This window comes from Vanessa atalanta, chromosome W, assembly GCF_905147765.1.
Source record: "Vanessa atalanta chromosome W, ilVanAtal1.2, whole genome shotgun sequence".
Classification (NCBI taxonomy): domain Eukaryota; kingdom Metazoa; phylum Arthropoda; class Insecta; order Lepidoptera; family Nymphalidae; genus Vanessa; species Vanessa atalanta.
This window is the reverse complement of record NC_061901.1, coordinates 9197610-9223969: the sequence shown is the minus strand read 5'-3', so window position 1 is coordinate 9223969 and position 26360 is coordinate 9197610. Positions and strand designations below refer to the sequence as shown.

The following is a 26360-nucleotide window of genomic DNA, read 5'->3' as shown; positions in this document are numbered from 1 at the left end:
TTAGATCAACCCTTAATTTTTAAAATCAATAACATGATTAAGGTGTTGGGTATCAGTTGGAATAAAACCACTGATAGTTTCGAGTACACACTACAATTGCCGAATTTGTGTGAGCGTGTTACGAAGCGCAAGGTTCTTTCTGGTATTGCTAGATTGTATGATCCAATGGGCTGGATTTCGCCAGTAATTGTAACAGCAAAGATATTCATCCAAAAATTGTGGAAAGCTAAGTTAGATTGGGATGAGAACTTACCCATCGAGTTGTATAAGGAATGGTGCTCATTTCGTGAAGATCTGCACAACGTAAGAAATATTTTTATACCAAGATGGTTACAGTCTCATAAGGGTGATAAAATAGAATTACATACATTTGCAGATGCATCTCAGGCAGCGTACGCTGGTGCTGTCTATATGAAAGTGACGGATGCATTCGGCAATATTCGCGTTAATTTAGTGACATCCAAAACAAAGGTATCTCCAGTTGAAAGAGAAATAAGTATTCCTCGGCTAGAATTATGCGCCGCCTTGCTTGCGACTAAATTGATTCACGAAGTTTCGCAAATTATACAAATATCTAAAGAAGATTTATACGCATGGTCAGATTCCACAGTTGCGTTAGCTTGGATCCGTGGAGAACCGACGCGATGGAATACATTTGTTAGTAAGAGGGTTTCTGAAATTCATACCATGCTAGATTCCAGTCAGTTCCGTCACATCGAAACAACTAATAATCCTGCAGATTTTGCTTCGAGGGGTATAAAAGACGCTGATTTAGCTGGTCTCACGCTGTGGTGGCACGGTCCAGACTGCCTGTACCACACTTGTACGTACGATTTTCGCGATGATTTCTCCACCTCTATTGAGGAGCGACCCATAAAGACTTTAACAGCCGTCATTCAATCAGAACAGGAATTTGTCTGGACAAGATTTTCAAACTTAACAAGAATGGTCAGGATTTTAGCATATTGTAAGAGATACATAGAAATATTAAGATTATCAAGGAAGAATAGAGTAATACTATCAAAAGAACGAAGGATCAAAGAGTTTGAAATTATTACTGTGAAAGAAATGGAAGAAGTTCTTCAAACAGTTATAAGAAACACCCAGCATATTTATTATGCGGAAGAAATACAGCAGATAAGGTCTCATGGAGAAGTTAAAAGAAAAAGTTCACTGCACACTCTCTACCCCATTTTAGACAAAAATGGAGTCTTGAGAGTAGATGGCCGTATTAAGGAGTCAGAAGCGAGATTTGATGTAAAGCATCCAGTTATTTTACCGAGTAATAGCCATCTTACTTCATTATTAATAACTGATGACCATTATAAAACTATGCATGGTGGGCCGCAAATCATGCTAAATTATCTACGTTCCAAATATTGGATAGTACGGGCTAGAGAAAGAGTTAAAAAATATTATCGAGAATGTGTTAAATGTTTACGATTTTCCCAACAAAATAACAACCAGTTTATGGGTCAGCTACCTAAGTGCAGGCTGAAACCTTCAAGACCCTTTAAAGCGTCTGGTGTTGACTTCACTGGGTTTATAAATATAAGGTTTTCACCTGGAAGAGGATCAAAATCATATAAGGGGTATATATGCCTCTTTATATGTATATCTACCAAAGCAATACATCTAGAAGCAGTATCGGACTTATCTTCAAAGGGCTTTATTTCTGCATTTCGTCGATTTGTATCTCGAAGAGGCCAATGCGTTGATTTATATAGCGACAACGGGACAAATTTCGTAGGAGCGGAAAAGGAGTTAAGAGACATGTTCCTCACTGCCCAATCGAAGCTCCCTATAGAAATCGCTCAGGCACTTGCAAACGACGGAACCATTTGGCATTTCATCCCGCCAAATGCACCTAATTTTGGTGGTCTATGGGAAGCAGGCATAAAATCAGCCAAGACACACCTTAAACGCGTAATTGGAGATTCAACTTTAACTTTCGAGGAACTCTCAACTGTTCTGACCCAGATTGAAGCCTGCCTTAATTCACGGCCTATGACATATTTGAGTGAAGACCCTGGAGATCCACAACCATTAACTCCCGGTCATTTTTTAATCGGTGAGCAAATGGTTGCGATTCCTGATGAGGCTCCGACTGACGTACATGTAACTGGCTTGCAGAGATGGAAGATGACACAAAGAATGGTAAATGATTTTTGGAGAAAATGGTCAGAAGAATATGTATTAGGTTTTTGGTTTAGCTTGCGTTATATTATTTGCCTGTGTTGGGTTTACCACCAACATTATAAAAGGCGTATGTTTGGTTTAACACCAACATTTTATAGAATCCAAGCTTATTTTCTTTATATAAGCATTGATTCTTGGGAAACCATTGTAGTTTCCTGAGGATTGTTTTCTTCGCAAAGTATAATTGCGAGGGAAGTTTTTGGAATTGTCGTTCGAAAGGAAGCATTTAAGTCGAACGAATGTTCTAACGCATTTGGTCGATGTGGGTGATAGTGATTCTGCACCTACTATTGATTTTTATTCCATCGGGAATAATGTTGTGGTCCGGGCAGCAGAGAGTAGAGGTATGTAACATCAGCCCTGACAGTTGGTTCATTACGGTATAATAGTGTCATTAGGTAATGCAAATTGTTTTGGTCCGGGCAGCAGAGAGTAGAGGTATGTAACATCCGTCCTGACAGTTGGTTTATGAAGGTTTGGTATTGTCGTTAGGTCATGCAAATTATTTAGTCTGGACAGCAGGTTTCCCTTTATTCCTTTTCCTTGTCCTTATATCCTTGTGGAGCGGTTGGTAACTCCTTAAATAAGCCCTAATACTCAGAGCGGATTGTAACTCTATCAAAATAAGCCTTACGACTCAGAGCGGTTTGTTACTCTGTAAAAATAAGCCTTAATACTATTCCTTCACGTTTAGTGACCGTCCAGTATCCACTTTGTAATAAAGTGATATCTGTTTGGCATCCTTTTATTCCTTTTCCTAAAATCCTCATGGAGCGGTTGGTAACTCCTTAAATAAGCCCTAATACTCAGAGCGGATTGTAACTCTGTCAAAATAAGCCTTAATACTATTCCTTTACGTTTGGTGACCGCCCAGTATCCACTTTGTAATAGTGTGGTATCTGTTTGGCATCCTTTTATTCCTTTTCCTTGTCCTTATATCCCTACAGAGCGGTCGGTGATTCTTTAAATAAGCCTTACTACTCAGAGAGAATTGTAACTCTGTAAAAAGAAGCCTTACTACTCAGAGCGGTTTGTGACTCTGTAAAAATAAGCCTTAGGATAGTCCTAAGGCTTATTTTTCTTTGACATTTTGTCACCTCCCAATATCCACTTTTGTATTGGTGTGGTATCTGTTAGGTTTCCTTATATTTTTTTCCATCTCATATTACCTAACTAGTGTTGTTTTTCGTCTGGACAGAAGAGAGATTTAAGTGTGAGTACCATCAGTCCTGACAGTTGGCTTTATTATGGTTTGATATGTCTGTTGGTTTGTATATGTATTTTTGTTTAGTGTTAAAAGTTATTTAACCGTATTAAGGTTTTGACTGTTAACTTCTCGTGGGTTCGAATTGTGATTTAGTTAATTTCCTTATCATTGTTTTCTCTATTTATTTAGTGGTATAGCTTACTAAATAGTTTTTTTTTAAAGAATGCTTCTTAAATCTCATATTATTTGTGTTAGGGCAGATATTAGTTTGTTCATGTGTCTAGTTATGCATGTTGTTAAGCTTTTGTTGAGTATAAGCTTTAGTTGAGTTTGTTCTGCACATACTGTGGGACTTAGTATATTTTATTTGGTTGTTGCTGAATATAAGATTGTTGTAGTGTATGGTAATTTTTTTAAGATGAATTTCCACTTTGTTTTGTCGTTTCAGATTTCACATTTGAAATGTATATTCCTTTTGTTGTTCGAGGTTATGAGTTGGAGGGCCAGCTCGAATTTTTCTCGTTTACCCTCGCAAAATTCTTCCAGGGAGAAATGTGTCAACGAAATGAAAATACATTGGGTTAGAGGAAAAATTAGGGACTAGACCAGTTTGAGACTCAATCCATTCGATATCACTCATGTTGAAGTCTCCTACTATTAAAAATTATCAGATGGACGCTCCATCATGGCACCCGATAATTTACTGAGAAAGTTATACAGTTGGTCTTGAAAAGTATTGCCTCGGTTTTCATTATAGAGATAGACGCAACAAATATTCAATTTTAAACTTGAATTTGGTTGTTTTATCGTTACCCATAAGTCCTCAGCGCTAGAGTGCCATTGGAGTGGCTTCAGCCGACAACCCTTTAGTAGCTATCAAAACTCCACCTCCTCTAGTTTGATAAGTTCTATTGAGGTTCCTGTCACGCCTCCAGACCAAGTACCTACCATCAATAATAATAAAAAATCTCACCATCATAAAAACTGTCAGTCAACCATGTTTCAGTAAGCAAAACAATATCGTAACTATTCAGCAATAAGTTTCTTGAGGTCAACTCATCGGTCTTCGTGAGCAAGCCTCTAATATTCTGATAAAAAATACTAATATTACCCATTGTTTTTAGAACAACATCTTTTTATTAGAGATAGTTTATTTTTTTTTTATTTTTTTATGTTATAGGGGGCAAACGAGCAGGAGGCTCACCTGATGGAAAGTGATTACCACCGCCCATGGACATCTGCAACACTAGGGGGGTTGCAGGTGCGTTGCTCTTTTTTTGAAGGTTCCCAAGTCGTATTGGTTCGGAAAAACCGCCGGCGAAAGCTGGTTCTACAGAGTGGTCAGAAAATGTCTTAAAAATCGCGCTGTTGTGGATTTTCGGACATTTAGGTGGTGCGGGTGAAATTTAAAATTTTGACGAGATGTCCTAAGGTAAAATTCAGCTGCCGGAATTAATCCAAACAATTCCTCGGAACATCCCCCGTGGAAGATTCGGTAGAAGATGCAGAGTGATCCAACATCTCTACGCAGAGCCAATGGATCGAGCAGATCAGAAAGCGATTGATCCTTGATAATTCGAGCTGCTCTACGTTGGATACGATCAAATGGAAGGAACTGGTACTGGGGAGCACCCGCCCAGAGGTGAAAGCAGTATTCCATGTAAGGCCGAATTTGAGTCTTAGGCGATGTGCCGACGTGAAATACTGTCTTGCCTTGCTGAGCACACCGAGCTTTTTTGATGCCAATTTGGCTTTGCTTTCCAATTGACCGTGGAACGAGGCTCGAAATATCAACGCCAAGTATTCCGATACTAGCTGTGGTGGCTATCGGAATGATCTCAAATCGTGGAGATACGACGAATGGTGTTTTTTTGGCGGTTAACGCGCAAACTGCGTATTTTTGGGGTTGAAGTGGACTAGGCTTAGCCGGCCCCAGTTCGAGACTTCGTTTAACGAAGACACGATTTCAGACACAAGTTTGTTCCGGTTTTCTTTGACGTTATCCCGAGAAATATTAGCACGGCCGGTGTATGAGGTGTCAACGGTACTGTCGTCGTTCCTGATTTGCAACAAGTCATTGATATGCAGAAGGAACAGAGTGGGTGATAGAACGCAGCCTTATGAAACACCAACATTGACGAATTTTTGGTCGGAGCATGCACCATCGACAACAACCTTGATGCTCCGATCTGCCAAAAAGCTGGTAATCCAATTGTATAATTTTCCGGGAAGCCCATAGTAAGGAAGCTTCGAAAGAAGCGCTTTGTGCCACACGCGATCGAAGGCCTTCGCTATGTCCAGACTGCCTGCTAATACCTCCCCCTTGCTCTCAACTGCTTCCGCCCATTTATGAGTAAGGTAAGTTAGAAGATCACCGGCTGAGCGACTCCGACGGAAACCGTACTGGCGATCACTAATCAGCTGGAACTCCTCTAGATACCGCAGGAGCTGGCAGTTTACAACGGACTCCATTACCTTGGAGAACAAGGGGGTGATGGTTATAGGCCTATAATTGTACGGGTCTGAGCGGTTACCCTTTTTAGGAATCGGATGCACCAAAGCAGTCTTCCAGTAGATCGGGACGACGCCTGATGCGTAGGATTGCCGGAAAAGACGCGTTAAGACCGGTGCCAGCTCGGGAGCACATGTCCGTAGCATGATTGGAGGGACACCATCGGATCCACTCGACTTATGAATATCCAAGGAAAGAAGTGCTTTACGAACTGTACTTTGCCGGAATTTAACCTCCGGCATCGTGGTATCACATCGCGGGATTATTGGTGGTGAATTTCCTTGGTCATCCAGAGTCGAATTCGACGCGAAGAGAGAGCCTAAAAGATCAGCTTTTTTCTTTCGCGGTATGGGCTAATGACTCACCGACCTTGTGCAGAGATGGAAAGGAAGGCTGACAGAAATTCCCTAAAACAGCCTTAGCGAGAGACCAAAACGCACGTGTTCCTGAAGAGAGGCGCACCAGTCTCTCGCCAATTCTGCCAATGTTGAGTCTTCGCCTTAGCAATCACGTTTTTGAAGGACCAAGAGGCAGTTATATTACTTTCTGAATGCGCTGGTCTTTACACCACGAGACGCCGATGCGTTAGCCCAGTCATGGTAACTTTAATGTTGTCTTAGATTTTCGCGATTATTACACATTGAAATATACTCCCGCAGTTTGTAAAGGGATATTACTCTTGATAGGTCTCAAGAACTGGCTCACTTTCTTATGAGGCTTGTAAATGGTTTTAATCGAAGCTCGCTTCAAGATATTGCCAATCCTGTCTGTAACTCCCTTCACATATGGTAGAAATGCAGGTTGTCGCTCAACTGACCTATCAAGAGTAATATCCCTTTACAAACTGCGGGAATATATAAACGCGAATGTGAGTGTGGTTTATCTTACATAGGTCAAACAAAGAGAAGTATCGGTACTAGGGTCAAGGAACATATAGGAGATGTCAAAAATAGGCGTTCTTCAAAGTCTGCAGTCTGTGAACATGCTCCAGATAAACCTAACCATTTTATTCGATTTGATAAACCACAGATCCTCGCTAGAGAACACAGATTCATTCCTATAATGATACGCGAGGCTATTGAAATTCAAAAACATCCGAACTTCAATAGAGAAGATGGTTGGAGACTTTCTAACACTTGGGATCCACTTATTAAAAATTTAAAATCCCAAATCCAACAGACTGCAAGACCTAAAGATACAGTTAGTGCCTTCTGCGTGCAACCGGAACGCTACTCAAGATACCAATTAAGAAATCGTTGGCGGTAGTTGTAATAATATTTCTTTTTAATTCGAACAGACAAATGTCATCTTAGTCTGCCCGTGACCACGAACACTGCAAAGTGCTCGAAACGTCGGGATGTTAAAATAATTAATATACGCGATTAAATCCGTTAAAAAACTAGTTTTATTTCATGGTAACTTTCCCATTTTCGGCGTGAGGCCGTTTTGCAGAAACAATCAAACCTGGGCTGGGACTTGCCACTGATGGGCACCGCAGAATATGGAATGAACAGTTCCATACCCTGAAGCACCACATCGGCAACAGAGTCAGCAATAACGCTCGGATCATCCGGCGAGAAACTAACCTGCTCCCATGGGTAGGATGCAAAGAAGGACCGCATCCCATTCTAATCTGCTGACTTGTAGTGCCACACGCGACGGCAGCCCCCGAAACGAGGTCGTGAGTACCGCGCAACCGGCACTGTACTCCGAACGAGACAGTGGTCCGACGAGCCCAGAGGGGGATCGACGATAACCTGATAGCTATCCGGATGAGAAGCCAGCAGAAGGTCCAACAGGGAAGGTGAATGATCCTCCACGTCTGGTATTTGCGTTGGCGAGGTGACCAGTTGTGTCAAATCATATGCTAAAGCGAAGTCGAGAACAGATCTAGCCGCATGATCGGTAGTGCGTGATCCAAGCCATTCGGCATGGAGGGCATTAAAATCACTAAGAACTACGATCTCTGCGGATGGAATCTGCTGCAGCACTAAATCTGTAGCCATTTGGACGTGCTCGACCAGTCGGTCGGTTTCGGCATTACCGCTATGGGACCTATAAAGGCACGCGTAGATTCGCGGATGGGAGACACAATCTACAGGCTGCCAGACAATCGATAGGTCCTGTCCTTCAAGGCTGCCGAGGCGTCGAGAGCAAATATCATCTCTGATGTAAACGCACACCCCAGCTAGTGGTACAAAGGAATGTTCCAATTTATACCCGGGGTAGGAAAGAAAAGTTGTATCGGCAGGAGAGGATATCTGGGTCTCGATAAGAAAGAGGAAGGCCGGCTTCGCCGTCTCAAGGTAAAGGTGCACAGCGTTCAAGTTTGAGTTGGTAGGGGTTGCCTTATGATGCCTGCTCCGCTTGCATCGAACAGTGGCGAGCGCAAAATTGCCCCCTCCAGTATTCGGAGGGCAGTCTGGGCATCCCTGCTCAGGTGGTGTACGTCCTGAGCATGGGTGCCCAAAGAGGGAATCTCCACCGCAGTCGCTGATGGTACCCTCCTGGGGTAATAAAACCAAATTCTGCACAACCATCATGTTGGGGGGGGGGTTTATCGGGCCTCCGGGGCTCTCACATACCAGACGAAACGCGGTAGTATAGCTACCACTTTACACCGGTTTTAAGTGAGAGAGTGGTACTTCCCCGGGCGTAGATTGGTACTTTGGCGTCAACCCGAAGGTATGCAATGTGGCACTACCACTTGAAAAATATTATAGTATGTAAATAAATACGCCGAATACTGGTTCAACCTAACAACAAAGACAACATCACAAAGGAAAGCAATGACTTAAGCAGCTTTGATAGCACTAATTAATTTCACGGTAGTAAAATCAGTTACGCTACGCGAAGTAGAAAAAATAATTAAATCGACAACATACAGCAACATAAAACAGCGCGTAGTGTAACCAAGCACAAACTCCCAAACAAATACTTCAACAAGACTAAGTTGTTCCCCCGACAAAACAGATCCCCGGAATACGCTTTTCTACTTACTTGCAAATTTGAATTGTTTACAAAAACATAGACAATGATACTTAATATTCGGCTATCAAATACGTATTCCACAGAAAATAATTGATGATATCTTAAAATTAACAAAAAAGGTAAAATTTTCACATATATAAACACTGGCAAACAACAATAGACACTGCAAAAAGGGTTGAGAGAAAAATAAGTACTTAAAGAATGATTAACTTCTTTGGAATTTGGAAAAATCGGCCTCACTGCGGATCCGAATCAGCTTAGAGAGTTTCTTCGTGCCATAATTTTGCAATGCTTAACCCACACATAGTCGTATTGCTACTTTTGGCTATATTCTTCGCTCGGGACAGCAGGTGGTTGGTAGTGCCACACTGCATACTTTCGAGTTGCAGCCGAATGGGCCGGCACGCCCGGGGAAGTACCACTCTCTCACTTAAAATCGGCGTGAAGTGGTAGCTATGCTACTGCGTTTCGTCCGGTATGTGAGAGTCCCGGAGGCCCGATCCCCCTCCCCCCCAAAACATAATGGTTGTGCAGAATTTGGTTTTATTACCCCAGGAGGGTACCATCAGCAACTGCGGTGGAGAAACCCTTTCTGGGCATCCATGCTCAGGACGTACACAACCTGAGCAGGGATGCCCAGGCTGCCCTCCGAATTCTGGGGGGGGCAATTTTGCGCTCGCCACTGTTCGGGGCAAGCGGAGCAGGCATCATAAGGCAACCCCTACCACCCTCACCGTGGACTTCTGCAACAAAAGGGGACTCAACTCCAACTTAAACGCCGTTCACTTTCACCTTGAGACGGCGAAGCCGGCCTTGCTCTTTCTTACCGAGACCCAGATATCCTCTCCTGCCGATACGACTTTTCTCACTTACTCCGGGTACAAATTGGAACATTCCTTCGTACCACGAGCTGGGGTGTGCGTTTACGTCAGAGATGATATCTGCTCTCGATGCCTCGGCAGCCTTGAAGGGCAGGACCTATCGATTATCTGGCTGCGTGTAGACTGCGACGACCATCCGCGAATCTACGCATGCCTTAATAGGTCCCATAGCGGTTATGCCGAAACCGACCGACTGGTTGAGCACGTCCAAATGGCTACAGATTCCGTGCTGCAGCAGATCCCCTCCGCAGAGATCGTAATTCTTGGCGATTTTAATGCCCACCATGCCGAATGGCTTGGATCGCGCACTACCGATCATGCGGGTAGATCTGTTCTCGACTTCGCTTTAGCATATGATTTGACACAATTAGTCCCCTCGCCAACGCGAATACCAGATGTGGAAGATCATACACCTTCCCTGTTGGACCTTCTGCTGACTTCCCATCCGGATGGCTACCAGGTTACCGTCGATCCCCCTCTGGGCTAGTCGGACCACTGTCTCGTCCGAAGTACAGTGCCGGTTGCGCGGTACTCACGACCTCGTTTCGTGGGCTGCCGCCGAGTATGGCACTACAGGTCAGCAGATTGGGATGGGATGCGGTCCTTCTTTGCATCCTACCCATGGGGGCAGGTTTGTTTCTCGCCGGATGATCCGAGCGTTGTTGCTGACTCTGTCGCTGATGTGGTACTTCAGGGTATGGAATTATTCATTCCGTATTCTGCGGTCCCCATCGATGGCAAGTCCCAGCCCTGGTTTGGTCGTTTCTGCAAAACGGCTTCGCGCCGAAAATGGGAACGCTACCAAGACTGGGCTAACGCATCAGCGTCTCGTGATGTAAATACTAGCGCATTCAGAAAGGAATATAACTCTGCCTCTAGGTCCTTCAAAAACGTGATCGCTAAGGCGAAGACGGAGTACTTTGCAGAATTGGCGAGAGACTGGTGCGCCTCCCTTCAGGAACATGTGCGTTTTGGTCTCTCGCCAAGGCTGTCTTAGGGAATTTCTGTCAGCCTTCCTTACCATCTCTGCACAAGGACGGTGAGTCATTGACCCATACAGCGAAGGAGAAGGCTGATCTTTTAGGCTCTCTCTTCGCGGCGAACTCGACTCTGGATGACCGAGGAAAGTCACCACCAACAATCCCGCGGTGTGATACCACGATGCCGGAGGTTAAATTCCGGCAAAGTACAGTTCGTAAAGCACTTCTTTCCTTGAATATTCATAAGTCGAGTGGACCCGATGGCATTCCTCCAATCGTGCTACGGACTTGTGCTCCCGAGTTGGCGCCGGTCTTAACGCATCTTTTCCGGCAATCCTATGCATCCGGCGTCGTCCCGAACTCCTGGAAGACTGCTTTGGTGCATCCGATCCCTAAAAAGGGCAACCGCTCAGACCCGTCCAATTATAGGCCTATAGCCATCACTTCCTTGTTCTCCAAGATAATGAAGTCCATTATAAACTGCCAGCTCCTGCGGTACCTAGAGGAGTACCAGCTGATTAGCGACCGCCAGTACGGTTTCCGTCGGGGTCGCTCAGCCGGTGATCTTCTAGTTTACCTTACTCATAGATGGGCGGAAGCAGTTGAGAGCAAAGGGGAGGCATTAGCAGCCAGTCTGGACATAGCGAAGGCCTTCGATCGCGTGTAGCACAAAGCGCTTCTTTCGAAGCTTCCTTCTTATGGGCTTCCCGGGAAATTATGCAATTGGATTACCAGTTTTTTGGCAGATCGGAGCATCAAGGTCGTTGTCGACGGTGCATGCTCTGACTTAAAGTTCGTCAATGCTGGTGTTCCACAAGGCTAAGTTCTATCACCCACTCTGTTTCTTCTGCATATCAATGACTTGTTGCAAATCAGTAACATTCACTGCTATGCAGACGACAGCACCGTAGACACCTCATACACCGGCCGTGCTAATATTTCTCGGGAAAACGTCGAAGAAAGCCGGAACAAGCTTGTGTCTGAAATCGAGTCTTCGTTGAACAAAGTCTCGAACTGGGGTCGGCTGAACCTGGTCCATTTTAACCCCAAAAAGACGCAAGTTTGCGCGTTAACTGCTAAAAAAACACCATTTGTCGTATCTCCACGATTCGAGAACATTCCTTTAGCCGCCACAGCTAGTATCGGAATACTTGGCGTCGATGTTTCGAGCATCGTTCAGTTCCGAGATCAATTGAAAGGCAAAGCTAAATTGGCATCAAAAAAGCTCGGTGTCCTCAGCAAGGCAAGACAGTATTTCACGTCGGCCCATTGTCTAAGACTATACAAGGCGCAAATTCGGCCTCACATGGAATACTGCTCTCACCTCTGGGCGGGTGCTCCCCAGTACCAGCTCCTTCCATTTGACCGTATCCAACGTAGAGCGGCTCGAATTATCGACGATCAAGCCCTTTCCGATCTGCTTGATCCTTTGGCTTTGCGTAGAGATGTTGGATCGCTCTGCATCTTCTACAGAATTTATCACGGGGAATGTTCCGAGGAATTGTTTGGATTAATCCAGCCTGCTGAATTTCACCTTCGGACATCTCGTCAAAATTCCAAATATCACCCGCATCACCTAGATGTCCGAAAATCCACAACAGCGCGATTTTTAAGACATTTTCTGCCTCGCACAACCACTCTGTGGAACCAGCTTTCGCCGGCGGTTTTTCCGAACCGATACGACTTGGGAACCTTCAAGAAAAGACCGTACTCTTTCCTGAAAGGCCGGCAACGCACCTGCAAGCCCCCCGGTGTTACTCACTTTCCATCAGGTGAGCCTCCTGCTCGTTTGCCACCTATGTCATAAAAAAAAAAGGAGCTTGTTGTGAGCCGTAAGGTGATCGTTGATAAATATTCTAGACGAGGAATTCCCGAATCCAAGGGAACTCTGAAGAATAGGCTCTTTTCTAAGTTTGCTGCTCGCAATAAAATCTTCTTTAACATAGCGCGATAAGAAAGATACGATTATCGGCTTAGGTGTTGATGGATTCTTCGATGGTACTCTCGTTATATAGTTTATCTATGATTAGGTAGTGTTGTAGTCAATCAGGGATCCATTTTAACCCCAAAAAGACGCAAGTTTGCGCGTTAACTGCTAAAAAAACACCATTTGTCGTATCTCCACGATTCGAGAACATTCCTTTAGCCGCCACAGCTAGTATCGGAATACTTGGCGTCGATGTTTCGAGCATCGTTCAGTTCCGAGATCAATTGAAAGGCAAAGCTAAATTGGCATCAAAAAAGCTCGGTGTCCTCAGCAAGGCAAGACAGTATTTCACGTCGGCCCATTGTCTAAGACTATACAAGGCGCAAATTCGGCCTCACATGGAATACTGCTCTCACCTCTGGGCGGGTGCTCCCCAGTACCAGCTCCTTCCATTTGACCGTATCCAACGTAGAGCGGCTCGAATTATCGACGATCAAGCCCTTTCCGATCTGCTTGATCCTTTGGCTTTGCGTAGAGATGTTGGATCGCTCTGCATCTTCTACAGAATTTATCACGGGGAATGTTCCGAGGAATTGTTTGGATTAATCCAGCCTGCTGAATTTCACCTTCGGACATCTCGTCAAAATTCCAAATATCACCCGCATCACCTAGATGTCCGAAAATCCACAACAGCGCGATTTTTAAGACATTTTCTGCCTCGCACAACCACTCTGTGGAACCAGCTTTCGCCGGCGGTTTTTCCGAACCGATACGACTTGGGAACCTTCAAGAAAAGACCGTACTCTTTCCTGAAAGGCCGGCAACGCACCTGCAAGCCCCCCGGTGTTACTCACTTTCCATCAGGTGAGCCTCCTGCTCGTTTGCCACCTATGTCATAAAAAAAAAAGGAGCTTGTTGTGAGCCGTAAGGTGATCGTTGATAAATATTCTAGACGAGGAATTCCCGAATCCAAGGGAACTCTGAAGAATAGGCTCTTTTCTAAGTTTGCTGCTCGCAATAAAATCTTCTTTAACATAGCGCGATAAGAAAGATACGATTATCGGCTTAGGTGTTGATGGATTCTTCGATGGTACTCTCGTTATATAGTTTATCTATGATTAGGTAGTGTTGTAGTCAATCAGGGATCCTATTTTTCCGAGAACATCAAAAAGGTTTACATTAGATTTCAACGGAACGCCTTTGATTTCGATATTATTAGGTCTCAGCCATTGATCACCTTCATTCATTTTTATATTGAGATTACAAAACTTGCTGGGATTTTATTTGCTGTATGTCATCCGTAATGGAACGAACATCATCGACCAGGCTAAGCAATGGGTTCAACTTAGCATTTATTTTAATGATCTCTTTCATTACATTGTCCAACGTGAAAGTAGATGGAGATGGAGAGGCCACAGGTAGAAGGACGGATTTAGTCGATGTACACGGGCCCAGGCCAAGTGCACGCCTGTCTTACTATGGGGTATTATTTTGGATTTGTGCGGTGTTTTGTGGTAGAAATATTCAGACTATTCTACAAGTATTTAGTATGCTAGCCTTCTGCAATTGAATGTATGTATTCTTATGCAGACCTATGAGTTTAGTGGCAATTGTGTCCTGTATATTGTGAGTATTTGGTATTGCAATGTCTATTATCTGTGCCTTTTTGTTAATTTTATCTACAAGTTTTATATCTGGTCTATGTAATGTGTAGTCTTGTCTATTAGGATAGCTCGGTCAAAGTACAACTTGTGAGAGGTATTTTCTAATATAGTCTTCGGATTATACTTATAGTAGGGTTGAACTGGTTGACTAGAAAGTAAATTGAATTTTAGAGCCAGCTTTTGATGTATAATATTTGCGATTTGATCATGGCGATGTTTGTAGTCCGTCTCTACTATACTTTTACAAGCTCCCGTGATATGTTCGAAGACAATTCTCCAAAGTACTGTAACATCGTCTGCATATATCAGTAGGTAAATTTAGTATTTTAACACGTTCGTTGCATTACGAGATCTATCAGATCTCTTGCAGGACTTTTGTATTGTGCGTTGAACATAATCGTGTTGTTTCACTCCTTGCGGGAGGATCTAACGTGTAAAGTTCTTTAGGTATGAGTAGGACAAATATACATATTTACTTCCTACTTAAAGATGAATTCAAGGACATTAAAAAAAAAATTAGAGATGGATTAGATCCCTAACGCACAGTACTGTAATTATTTTCATTCCTTGCGTTAGGAGATATGTCGGTACTCGTGGAATCGTACGCCTCGTAGACGCAAGAGAGTGAAGGTGGGGGGCGCGGGCGCTGCGTGACTCGTTTTAGTGTTGTCCTAGCATCGACGTGGGAGGTCGCGCGCACGTTTGCGAAATAACACTCGCGTATATACCTACGTGTTGATTATAATTTTTTTATACAATGAGTGCTTTTAAAAGAAAAAAGTGTAAAAAATCTATTAATTTTGGTGAAATTTCCAACAAAAAATCAACGCCGGATTATACTGCTGCATCGTCCAGTAAAATAAAAATTTTGGAAAATTTTCAAATTTGCCCTCCATTGGCTAATAATGACAGTGATTCTGATTATGAAATATTTGAAGCCCCTAAAAAGAAAATGATGAACCTTTCTACGTTGGAGCACACGCAGCTAAGAAATGAAAATAATATATATATCAGCCCATGTACTGGAAAACGATTTAGTGTGCTTCAGAATACGATATCCAGTCCAAAAAGTAGTAACAATAATACCACATTATTGATGACGAATACTACACCTACTATACCTACTGATCCTATGACACCTACTCGTAGATTTTGTGGTACTGTTTCTCGTAACCATAGTGGTTTATCTACTTCTAGCTCATGCACACAAATGCTAACAGAAACATCCAACACAAATGCTAAAGCTTCTCCTGCCTCATTGAATGCTTTATGTACATCAAGTAGGTGCTCGTCTTTGAATAATATTTCATGTTCGAACTTATTACCTTTAGAATTTAATGAAAGCAGTATGCAAAAATTGATTAAAACAACTATAAAGGATAGAAGAACCACAGGTAATACAAAAAATAGTCGATTTTCTTTTGAGTATACTTTTGAGGATAATGCGCTCACTTATGACGAAAAAGTAGAAAGAAAAACGTCTAAATGCAACTTGAACAATAATTTACAAAAACATTTAGAAGAGAGAAACACTGAAAATCAACAAGAAAATAATATAATAGGAGAAAAAGACCAGAATAAGCAAAATATAAGTCTAGAAATACAAAATGAAAAAGTGGAAGAACTAGATCAGGACGTAGAAAACGAAAAAATACAAGAAGACGCTCCGGAGACGCAGACTGATGAAGCAACCAATACTGAAATAGAAGAAATCGTTTCAAATGGAAGTGATGATGATACAGGTGAAAATCTCTCATCCGATATAATAAGTGAAGATGAAGATAATATGTCTGAAAATATATCAGAAAGTGAGGGTGGAGAGCTTGGGGGTGATAAAGATTGGATTGACATTCCCGACAATGACGTATTGAGCTTCGATGAGAGCATACTTGATAGCGTGACAAATGTACCTATTCATAATAAATTGCCCGTCGATATTTATAATTTGTTTCTAACTGACGATATTATTGATAAAATAGTAGAAGAAACTAATAAATACGCTGATAAATATTTATTAGAAAAAGAAATTTCATCAAAATCACGCTCTAAAGCTTGGAAACCTACAGATGCAAATGAAATGCGTCAGTTTTTCAGTGTCATACTTACGATGGGCTTAAATAAGGTTCCACATTTTCACGATTATTGGTCAAAGAAATCCATTTACAGAAATGATTATATATGCTCTCTCATGGGAAGAGATAGATTTATCTTGCTTCTAAAGTTTTGGCATTTCAGCGATGAAAGAAATGATACTGAAGATAGACTCTACAAAATTCGACAAATACTTAATATGTTAAATAATCGTTTTAGAGATATTTTAACTCCAGGAAAATTTATCGAGATAGACGAATCAATGATTCCCTGGCGCGGAAGACTTATTTTTCGCCAATATATCAAAAATAAATCGCATAAATATGGAGTTAAATTATATAAACTATGTACTCCTGGGGGTTACACTTTTAAAACCATAGTATATACAGGGAAAGAAGGAAATAGCAGAGAAGTGAACCATGGAAAAAATGTAGTTATGAAGCTCATAGAGGGTCTAGAAAATGAAGGACGAGTTTTAGTAGCCGATAACTTATATTCTTCTCTTGATTTAGTAGAGGAACTCTTAGAAAAGAAAACATTTTACTGTGGCACGCTAAGATCAAACCGAAGAGGACTTCCCAAGCAATTTATGTCTAAAAAATTGAAAAAAGGCGAAGTTGAAGGGATAATGCTGCCTAGTGGTGTGAAAGTTATTAAATGGCACGATAAGCGCCAAGTTTCAATGATAACTTCCTGTAAAGCACATAAAGCGTCTCTAGTAGATACAGGTAAGATACATAAGAGAACTAATGAAATGATCAGAAAGCCACTGTGCATTTTAACATATAATGATAATAAAAAAGGGATAGACTACTCAGATCAAATGTCGGTATACTATACTACTTTACGACGAGGTCTAAAGTGGTATCGGAAAGTGATGATGGAATTATTATTTGGTACTGCACTCATAAACGCATGGATAATATACAATGCAAATACAGACAAGAAAATGTCAAAAAAAGAATTCACAGAATCAATAATCGAAACATACGGAGGCCGAAAATTTTCTGGAACAGGTATGATTAACTTATTATTGCACAAATTACTATTTTTAATACAACTCGTGTGACAACAAGCGTGTATATAAAACCTGCAGGTTTCTTGTGACATGATATCTAATGTAAAGCAGATACACTACACCATCCCTCTTGCCTACAACAGCAGCCTGTAACTTCCCACTGCTGGGCTAAGGCCTCCTCTCCCTTTAAGGGGAAGGTTTAGAACATATTCCACCACGCTGTTCCAATGCGGGTTGGTGGAATACACATGTGGCAGAATTTCTAGGAAATTAGACACATGCAGGTTTCCTCACGAAGTTTTCCTTCTCCGATGAGCATGAGATGAATTTTTAAACACAAATTAAGCACATGAATATTCAGCGGTGCTTGCCTGGATTTGAACCCGTACTTCTCGGTTAAGAAGCACGCGCTCTAGCCACTGGGCCATCTCAGCTTTCTTGCCTAAGAGCGCTCAAAATACTAGACACATACTTGTGTACTTACCTACTGCGTTTTTCTCACCATTTTTGCAGAGTAGGTATCATGTTGTAGTCAATTTTTTTTTTGAGGAAACACATCTTAATTTGTTCTAAGCATAACCGTTTAGGTTCAAGGGTATGCGGATAAATCCGATGGCGAGCGTGGTCGTGTCAGAATATTGCCGTGGTCAACATACCTAACAGTTCTAGAAAACAAACTGTTCTTACTCAGTAAGGTAGCTAAAATCTCTTCAGAAACTTAGGTAATGGTTCCAGACAACGCGTAAGCTTAGCATCGTCAACTAACTGCAGTACGCTTTGCATGAAACTGAGCATATTATGCACTTTATCATTCGAGTTAACTGAACAAAAGTCTTCTTGAATACAATTCAAATAACATAAATTAAAGAGGGGAGACTTTATTTCCAACTAACATCTGCCTGCCTTTTTTTCGATATTATGTGGTTTTTATTTTTTTTGTGTTTGAAACGCGTTATGTACCTACTTCTTCTGTTGAATGCCTGAAAATTTTTGGTTGTTTTTGAGATTGTCTTAGCTTAGTAGCATTTCTGGTGGGCTTTGCTACTTATCTCTAATGCTAGAGTGTTTTAATTATGTAAGCATTATTCTACACAGAGTTGAGAGGGGGGGGGTTCACATCTTTCTCTGGTAAGTTTCTGGTAGCCTAAATTTCGGTTATTAAAACAAAAACGTAGTTATAGTAAACTTACAAGAGACCTGTGACATCCAGCTTTCATTTAATACCTCCGTATATTTTTTTAAAGCAACAACAGCCTAAGACAAAAATAGAAATAAGACACTCGAATAACGAAACTAATAAAATTAGATTCTATCGCATTTACCTACTTCACTGACATGGTTGCATGCTGTTTATTTATACAATGCACTTTATTACAGAATTACCCGAAGGAAGATGTACTGACCATGTTTTCCAACGTGGCGACAAAAAAAGACGTTGTGTGGGTTGTTATGAAAAATTACGACGCACATTAAACAGCACTGACGCTTCAAAAAAAACTAAAAGAATTGTTACCATTTGCGCGCAATGCAAGCAATCAATGTGCCTACCATGTTTTAATGAAAAACACTTTCCATAATTATTATAATAAAATTTTTTGAATCGACAACTGAGATATTATTTTATTCCCATCACTACTTACTACACATATTGAACTATCTTCCGTTGCGGTACGAGAAACAATCGATATCATATTTTTTTTGGTATTTGTAGTTTATTCAAATGTCATAACTGCGTGCGAACCTAGCAAAATATAAAGCAACAGGCTATCTTTCACCCACAAAACTTCTAAATATATTTGATTGTTTTTTTGGAAGATATAAACTATTTTGATAACTGTATCTTTTGGAGACCGATTAGGTCTCAAACGCACCAAATGGTAGGTTAGTTTGGAGATCTTTTAGGTCTCCAAAGCACCAGCTGAAAGTTTTTTGAAAGTGATGGCGCAGGGAACGTGTTAATTACATATCTTTGGTAATTTCTGTTCTCTATAATTTGATCTTGGATGGCTATCATACACCCTTCCGTCTCTGGGAAAAGTTCACCTCGGCTCAACCACTCGCTTGACGCATTCTTGTCAACGTTAGGATAGTTAATATCGTGACGGTGTCCCCATGAAGAGATTTCAGGGTCCATTCTTCTATTTTCTTCTTATTATCAATTTGAGTTTCATTATTCTGTCACAAGTGTAGACGCGATTGAGAGTGCTTCGTAATTAATATTCATAAAATTGGTAAAATACGTCATAAAAGCTTAAATTAGTGCAAGTGCTCAAACAATAAAAGCCTGAAAACGAATACGAGTGACTTAACTTCACAAAAAGTGTCGAAAACTGCTATAAAAGTGCCGATATTACTGTGATAACCCTACAATACACAAACCGAACTGTCATTCAACGGTCATTGACTAGATTGACTTAACATACAGTAATACCAACCTCGGCAAACGAAAGTTGCGTTCCGTTTTGAACACTCCTGGGTTGCCAAGTAAAAATTATAATTTCTACCGAAAAAAAAAATACAAAAGTCAAAGTCAAAGTCAAAAGTCAAAGTCAAAAATCATTATTCAATATAGAAGTGTTTGCACTTGCTTATTGATTGTCAAAAATCTACCACCGGTTCGGAATTTAGCACCTCGGACCTGAGAAGAACCGGCGAAAGAAACTCAGCGGGATATATATATTTTTTTTTTTTTAACCATTTTCCATGTAGGTACAATGATAAGTATATTTTAGTTGTTTGAAACAGCCTGGAGGCGATCATTTCATTCCCAAGGTGTGCAGTCAACTAAAAAGTCATTAGTGTTGTAATATCCTTTAGCACACAAACGCTCTTTAACGACTCTTTTGAATTTTATAATTGAATAATTTTGAACGTTTTCTGGGATCCTGTTGTAAAAACGTATACATTGCCCCAAAAAAAAATATACAAAAAAAAAATAATAAATAAATAAGAATATCTAAATATAATAATAATATCTAATATTATTATAAATACGTAAGTACAAAAAAAAATAAAATAAACAGAATAAAAAAATGGATAACCAAATGGAACTTTTATTTTCGAAAATAAAACTAGAGATGGAGAAACAAACCGTAACTTTAACTGATTCTATTACTAAAGCAGTACTGAAAGAGATGGAAGAAAAACTTCAACCAATAATAGAAGAAAATAAACTACTGAAAAGTGAAGTACAGACGTTAAACGCAAAAGTAAAACGCCTAGAATTGAGTAAAAGGGACAACAATTTGATATTTTATGGCTTTGAGGAGATAAAAGAAAACAAAAATATAGTAGAAAAAATATCAAAAACTTTAAAAGATGCAGGCATTGAAATTTTTAATCAAGATATAAATAAAGCATTTCGTATTGGAAAAGTCGGAAAAAAACCACGCCCAATTTTAGTAAACATGTTAAACTCCTGGAAAAAAGAATACATATTACGTCACAAGAAACTGCTGCCTAAAAAAATCTTTGTCTCAGAAGACTTTGATAACGAAGTATTAGAAAAGAGACGACAACTTTTACCCCAACTAAAGGAACAAAGAAGCAAAGGTCATATTGCGTTTAAAAAGTACGATAAATTAGTAATAAAAGAAGATATTTATTTATTTATTTAATACTTTATTGCACACACAATAAAAGGACATACAAATAAAGAGAACAATTACAACAAAGACAAGAAAATAAGAGCGTGCAAAGGCGGTCTTATTGCAAAAGCAATCTCTAACAGACAACCTTTGGTGAAAGGATTTGCAAAAGCAGAAACAGGATAGTGCAAAAAATAAAAATAAAATAATATTCAAGATAAAAGAGAATAATGACTAATAGTATATGACGAAGAAGTTTCTCCAGGGTTATTTTTAAAAAGCGTGACGTCAGCATTGCTGACGTCATTTTCACCAACATGATCTTGATGGCTCATTTTGCAATGAAATAATAAAACTATTTCAGCAAAATAATAGGTTTATTCAGCAATCGATCAGGACACAACGTTCGTCTGAACAGTCCGACGGCTCGAATGAGAATGAACCCCGAGCAACCGTCGCACTGCTTTTTATAGCAAACATCATAATAACAACACAAATTAATTAGAAATAACTTGATTAAATAATCAATTTAAAGCGTTTGCGCCGACACGGCCATTCTGACAGGCGGTACGTGCTCTGCACCTGCCTGCGTTGTGCGATTTGAAATCTGAGAATCAAGAAAATGATTTTTGAAGCAGGTATCTGTAAGCTACACATGTTGGTCTTTGAAATAGTTTTGTAAAAGCAGTACACAAAGAAATCTCTCATGCACCTGTTTTGTAATAAGTATGGGCAGATTTTATGAGTACCCCTCATAACTGTCATAATGTCTAGGTCATTTAATAATGTAAAAGATTCTGGTAGATCTGTGGTGAATACATGTCTATCACGGCTCCACAAGGCCTTTCAACGGTATCTCATGGTTCTCTGTGGATACATCAAGGATCCGTGATTTTGGCCAGTGGAAACACAACCAGCTCAGAGGTACCAATCTAAAGCCGGTGTGTAAGTGTCTAGTTACGGTTGCATGAGGTATCTCAATGGTATTGAATTGTCGTGGTTTATAGCACAATGGTAGCACATTACTAGCTCAAAGGTACCACTTTCGTAGATATTGAGAGGTAAAGTAAGTAAATTTTGCCTCACAGTTTTAATGCGATGATAAGTGCTCGTCTTTGTGGACCACTGGATCGGAATCAGTTGTGGCAGCACTGAAGAATCTCAGCATCTTCTTCCGCCGACACGGTACCTTGGTCGCCCGGCTGCGGTGCACGACGAAGTTGATCACGAGCGGCCTGTCGGAGACGCCTTCTGCCGACCATCGTCTGCACTTTCGTCTTTTTTATGAAACCTGAAAATCTCAAAATACTCACTGAATTAGTCAGATCAAGTAATGTTTAATTACGTGGATTCTTAATCTTCATGCTGAAAATAATAATTTTTAGCTTTGTGGGAATTGAAACGTTCTCCGTTATATTCCGAGTCATTCGTTGCTGAACTTGTGTTGTTAGCGCTTCAATGTCGACCGTTTGGATATTGATGACGACCAGGAAGCTCAAGTGCTACGCAATGTATTCTTTGCGTAATGAATATGAGCGGCGCAACTCCAGTTACTCGATGCATGGCGCAATTCATTGCCAACTGTAGTTAGTCCAATACACTGTGCCACTGTTCGGTCTCATAGTTCTTGATTATTATTAAAGCGCTTTTTAGTGTAGCGACAACTCTTTCCACATAGCCATTTGCTCGGCTGATTCCTGGCGTATTGGTCATCTTGAGTGTACTATTTCCCCGTGATATCTATGTGAATCATCTGGAAAGCTTCCGTTGGTTTTTCAATTGGATAAAGTAGTGCTCACATGATGAATCTTCGGTTGGTGCTTCAGTTTGGTACCATCTGATGTTATTAATATACTGAGGTTTGTACTATGAACCACAAAGAACAGTATTTGTACCCTGATGGAGTCAATGTTATAAATGGTCTTCAACTCGATCAATGATATGACTGGATATTGGCTTTAGATGGTTGATTCCTTGAAGATGTGGCTATCAACCAATCATCTATCCACATCTTGGCACGTCCTTTCATTGGTCTTGGGTCTTGGAGCCGATGAATGATTTATTGGAGCCATGGCTTCCGGCATTTCCACCAGGCAGGTGTGTGGTGCTTAGAGATACAGCACGTCGTAATATGGTTCTGTCTTGTAGTCTTGTAGTGATCCTGATGTGACAGGTGGAATCGCGGCTGATGAGGATTTGGCTGAGATCGGAGCTTGTTCCGATCCCACTTCTGATGACGAAGAAGTTTCTCCAGGGTTATTTTTAAAAAGCGTGACGTCAGCATTGCTGACGTCACTTTCACCAACATGATCTTGATGGCTCATTTTGCAATGAAATAATAAAACTATTTCAGCAAAATAATAGGTTTATTCAACAATCGATCAGGACACAACGTTCGTCTGAACAGTCCGACGGCTCGAATAAGAATGAACCCCGAGCAACCGTCGCACTGCTTTTTATAGCAAACATCATAATAACAACACAAATTAATTAGAAATAACTTGATTAAATAATCAATTTAAAGCGTTTGCGCCGACATATACATACTAATGTAAAATATATATAACCTACATACGTTACATATAAATATATATGATAATGATAATGTTGTCTCACGAGATAAAAGGAAGAGAGAAGAATCCACCTCACCAAAAACAACAAATGACATAGGGAACGCGCAGCCTAAAATCAATAAAATAAATGCTTTTGACCGGATGTATAAAAACAGGTCGCACTCAACATCGGGACTTGTTAAACAATAGCAACCAACGAACACCAGAAACCGGAAGACCGAAGAAGATAGTATAAAAATACACCCATTAGAAAAAAACTATATATTACCCCATACATATAAACATAAAAACTCAAAGATAAACGAAAACACAAATGAAAATTTTAAAAATTGCACCCCAAGCCGGCTGGTCCCCATGGGGGAAGTTGACCAACACCCTCCAACAAATATATCAAATACATCAACTAAAACAACATTTGAATGTAATACAAAATTAAATATACTCAAACGAACTAGTCTTTACATTTGTACACTAAACACACGGACCTTGCGAACACCAGAAAGTTTGCACGAGCTAGAGCTAGCAATAAAAAACATCAAGTGTGACATTCTGGGCATAAGTGAGATGCGCAGATTAGGAGAAGAAATAGAAGAAAGAGAGAGACCATATTATATACCATAAAGGTGAAATAGCGGGATATAGAGGAATAGGATTTTTGATAAAGGTCAAACTTAAAAACCAAATTATTGGGTTTGAAGGAATATCAGATAGAATAGCTGTGTTACATATTAATTTACCAAGACATACAAAAATTTGGACAGTTATTCAAGTCTACTCACCAACAGAACAAGCAACCAGAAATGACATATCAAACTTTTACGAAAAATTGACAGAAGTTACTGAAAAATATTTAAAAAAAACAATATCGTGCTTATGGGTGACTTCAACGCTCAAGTAGGCGCACAACAAGCAGGGGAAGATCATATAATAGGAAAATATAGCAAAGGGAAAAGAAGTAAAAACGGTGAACAATTAGTTTAATTCTTACTTGAGCAAAACCTAACAATTCTCAATTCAAAATTTCGCAAAAAAGCTAAAAACAAGTGGACTTGGGTGTCTCCAGATGGAAAGACTAGAAACGAAATTGACTACATAATAACTAATAATCTACAGGCCTTTACTGACACGGGAGTAGTACAAAATCTAAACTTTAACACTAACCATCGCATGGTACGGAGCTGTATAAATGAAAGAGGATTTAAAAAGCCTAGACCGAAAGCAATTCTAATGCACTACCTAAAAAACACGAGTAAAAACAGGGACTCAAAAGATACCATAGAAGACCTAAGGGAAATTCTAACCTCAGATATGGATCTAAACGAAAAATACGAAAGAATAGAAACCAAGCTCAAAGAACAGGCAGAATATCAAACAACTAAACCGATAGTATCCTATTTAAGCGAAAAAACTATGAAGCTTCTTGAAGAAAGAAGGAACTTAATATCAAAGAAGAATAAGAAAGAAAATCAAAAAGAAATTTCAGACCTTAGTAAACAGATTCGCGAAAATATGAGAAGGGACCGGATAAAAAGAAGAACCAAAACTATAGAGAAGCACATAGACAAAACAGGAGGTACAAGAAAAGCACTCAAAGAACTTCGAGAAAAAGGAAAAGAATGGATAATAAAACTAAAAGGTAAAGAACTATCAACCACTTCCCGCAGCAAAATCCAAAATATAGCAACGAACTATTATAGGTCATTATGTCAAAAACACAGCCCAAATCAAACAGAAATATGCTTGCCCGATACAGAATATAAAACAGAAAATTATAGCACCCAAGACACTGAAGACATACCAGAAATATTACAATCGGAAGTAGAAAAAGCTATAAAAAGTCAGAAGATGGAAAAAGCTCCTGGACCCGATAGAATCACTAACGAACTAATTAGTGGTACCATTGAAGAAATAAGTCCAATTCCAACACAGATGTTCAAGGAGATAGTACATACAGGCATAATTCCAAGTAAATGGGCAGAATCACATATAATACTGTTACATAAGAAAGGTTCAAAAGATGACATCGGGAACTACAGACCTATGTCGCTCATTTCAAATGTATATAAGATTTTTGCTAAAATAATTCTAGACAGAATATCTCTCAGGCTTGACGAAAACCAACCAGTGGAACAGGCAGGGTTCAGAAAAAATTTCAGTACAATTGACCACATACATACAATCAAACAACTTATACAAAAATACAATGAATATAAGAAACCTATATACTTAGCTTTTATTGATTATTCCAAAGCTTTCGACAGCCTCAAGCACGAATACGTTTGGAAAAGTCTACAAGAACAGGGGATACATGAAGCCTATGTAAACATAACTAAAAACATTTATAGACAAAGTAAAGCGCGTATCCGACTAGAATCTATAGGAAATGTCTTTAGAATTGAAAAGGGAGTCAGGGTGACCCGCTGTCACCAAAGCTGTTTACAGCAGTACTTGAACAAATGTTCAGACAACTGGAGTGGGAACATCTAGGTCTGAATATAAACGGAGTACGATTGAGTCACCTAAGATTTGCAGATGACCTTGTTATATTGGAAGAAGACCCTAAGGTACTGGAGACCATGGTACAAACCCTAGTAGGCTTAAGTAAGATGGTAGGTCTTGATATTAACACAAGTAAAACCAAAATGATGACAAACTCAGTACCTACAGATATAACCATCAATGGACAAAAAGTTGAATATGTAGAAGAATACGTCTATCTTGGACAGATAA

General features: G+C 40.3%; 1 protein-coding gene and 1 pseudogene across 1 annotated transcript; one reads left to right on the top strand and one right to left on the bottom strand.

The window, feature by feature from the left end:
- Positions 1 to 16996: 16996 nt before the first annotated feature.
- On the top strand, positions 16997 to 19038 carry LOC125075665 (piggyBac transposable element-derived protein 3-like; the record flags this gene model as incomplete). Its single annotated transcript, XM_047687374.1, has 2 exons — positions 16997 to 17468; positions 18848 to 19038. Coding segments are annotated over exons 1-2 (618 nt in total), but the record flags the coding sequence as incomplete, so codon positions are not given.
- A 3155-nt stretch (positions 19039 to 22193) lies between these two features.
- Positions 22194 to 24437, bottom strand: LOC125075664 (annotated as a pseudogene).
- Between the last annotated feature and the right edge of the window lie 1923 nt (positions 24438 to 26360).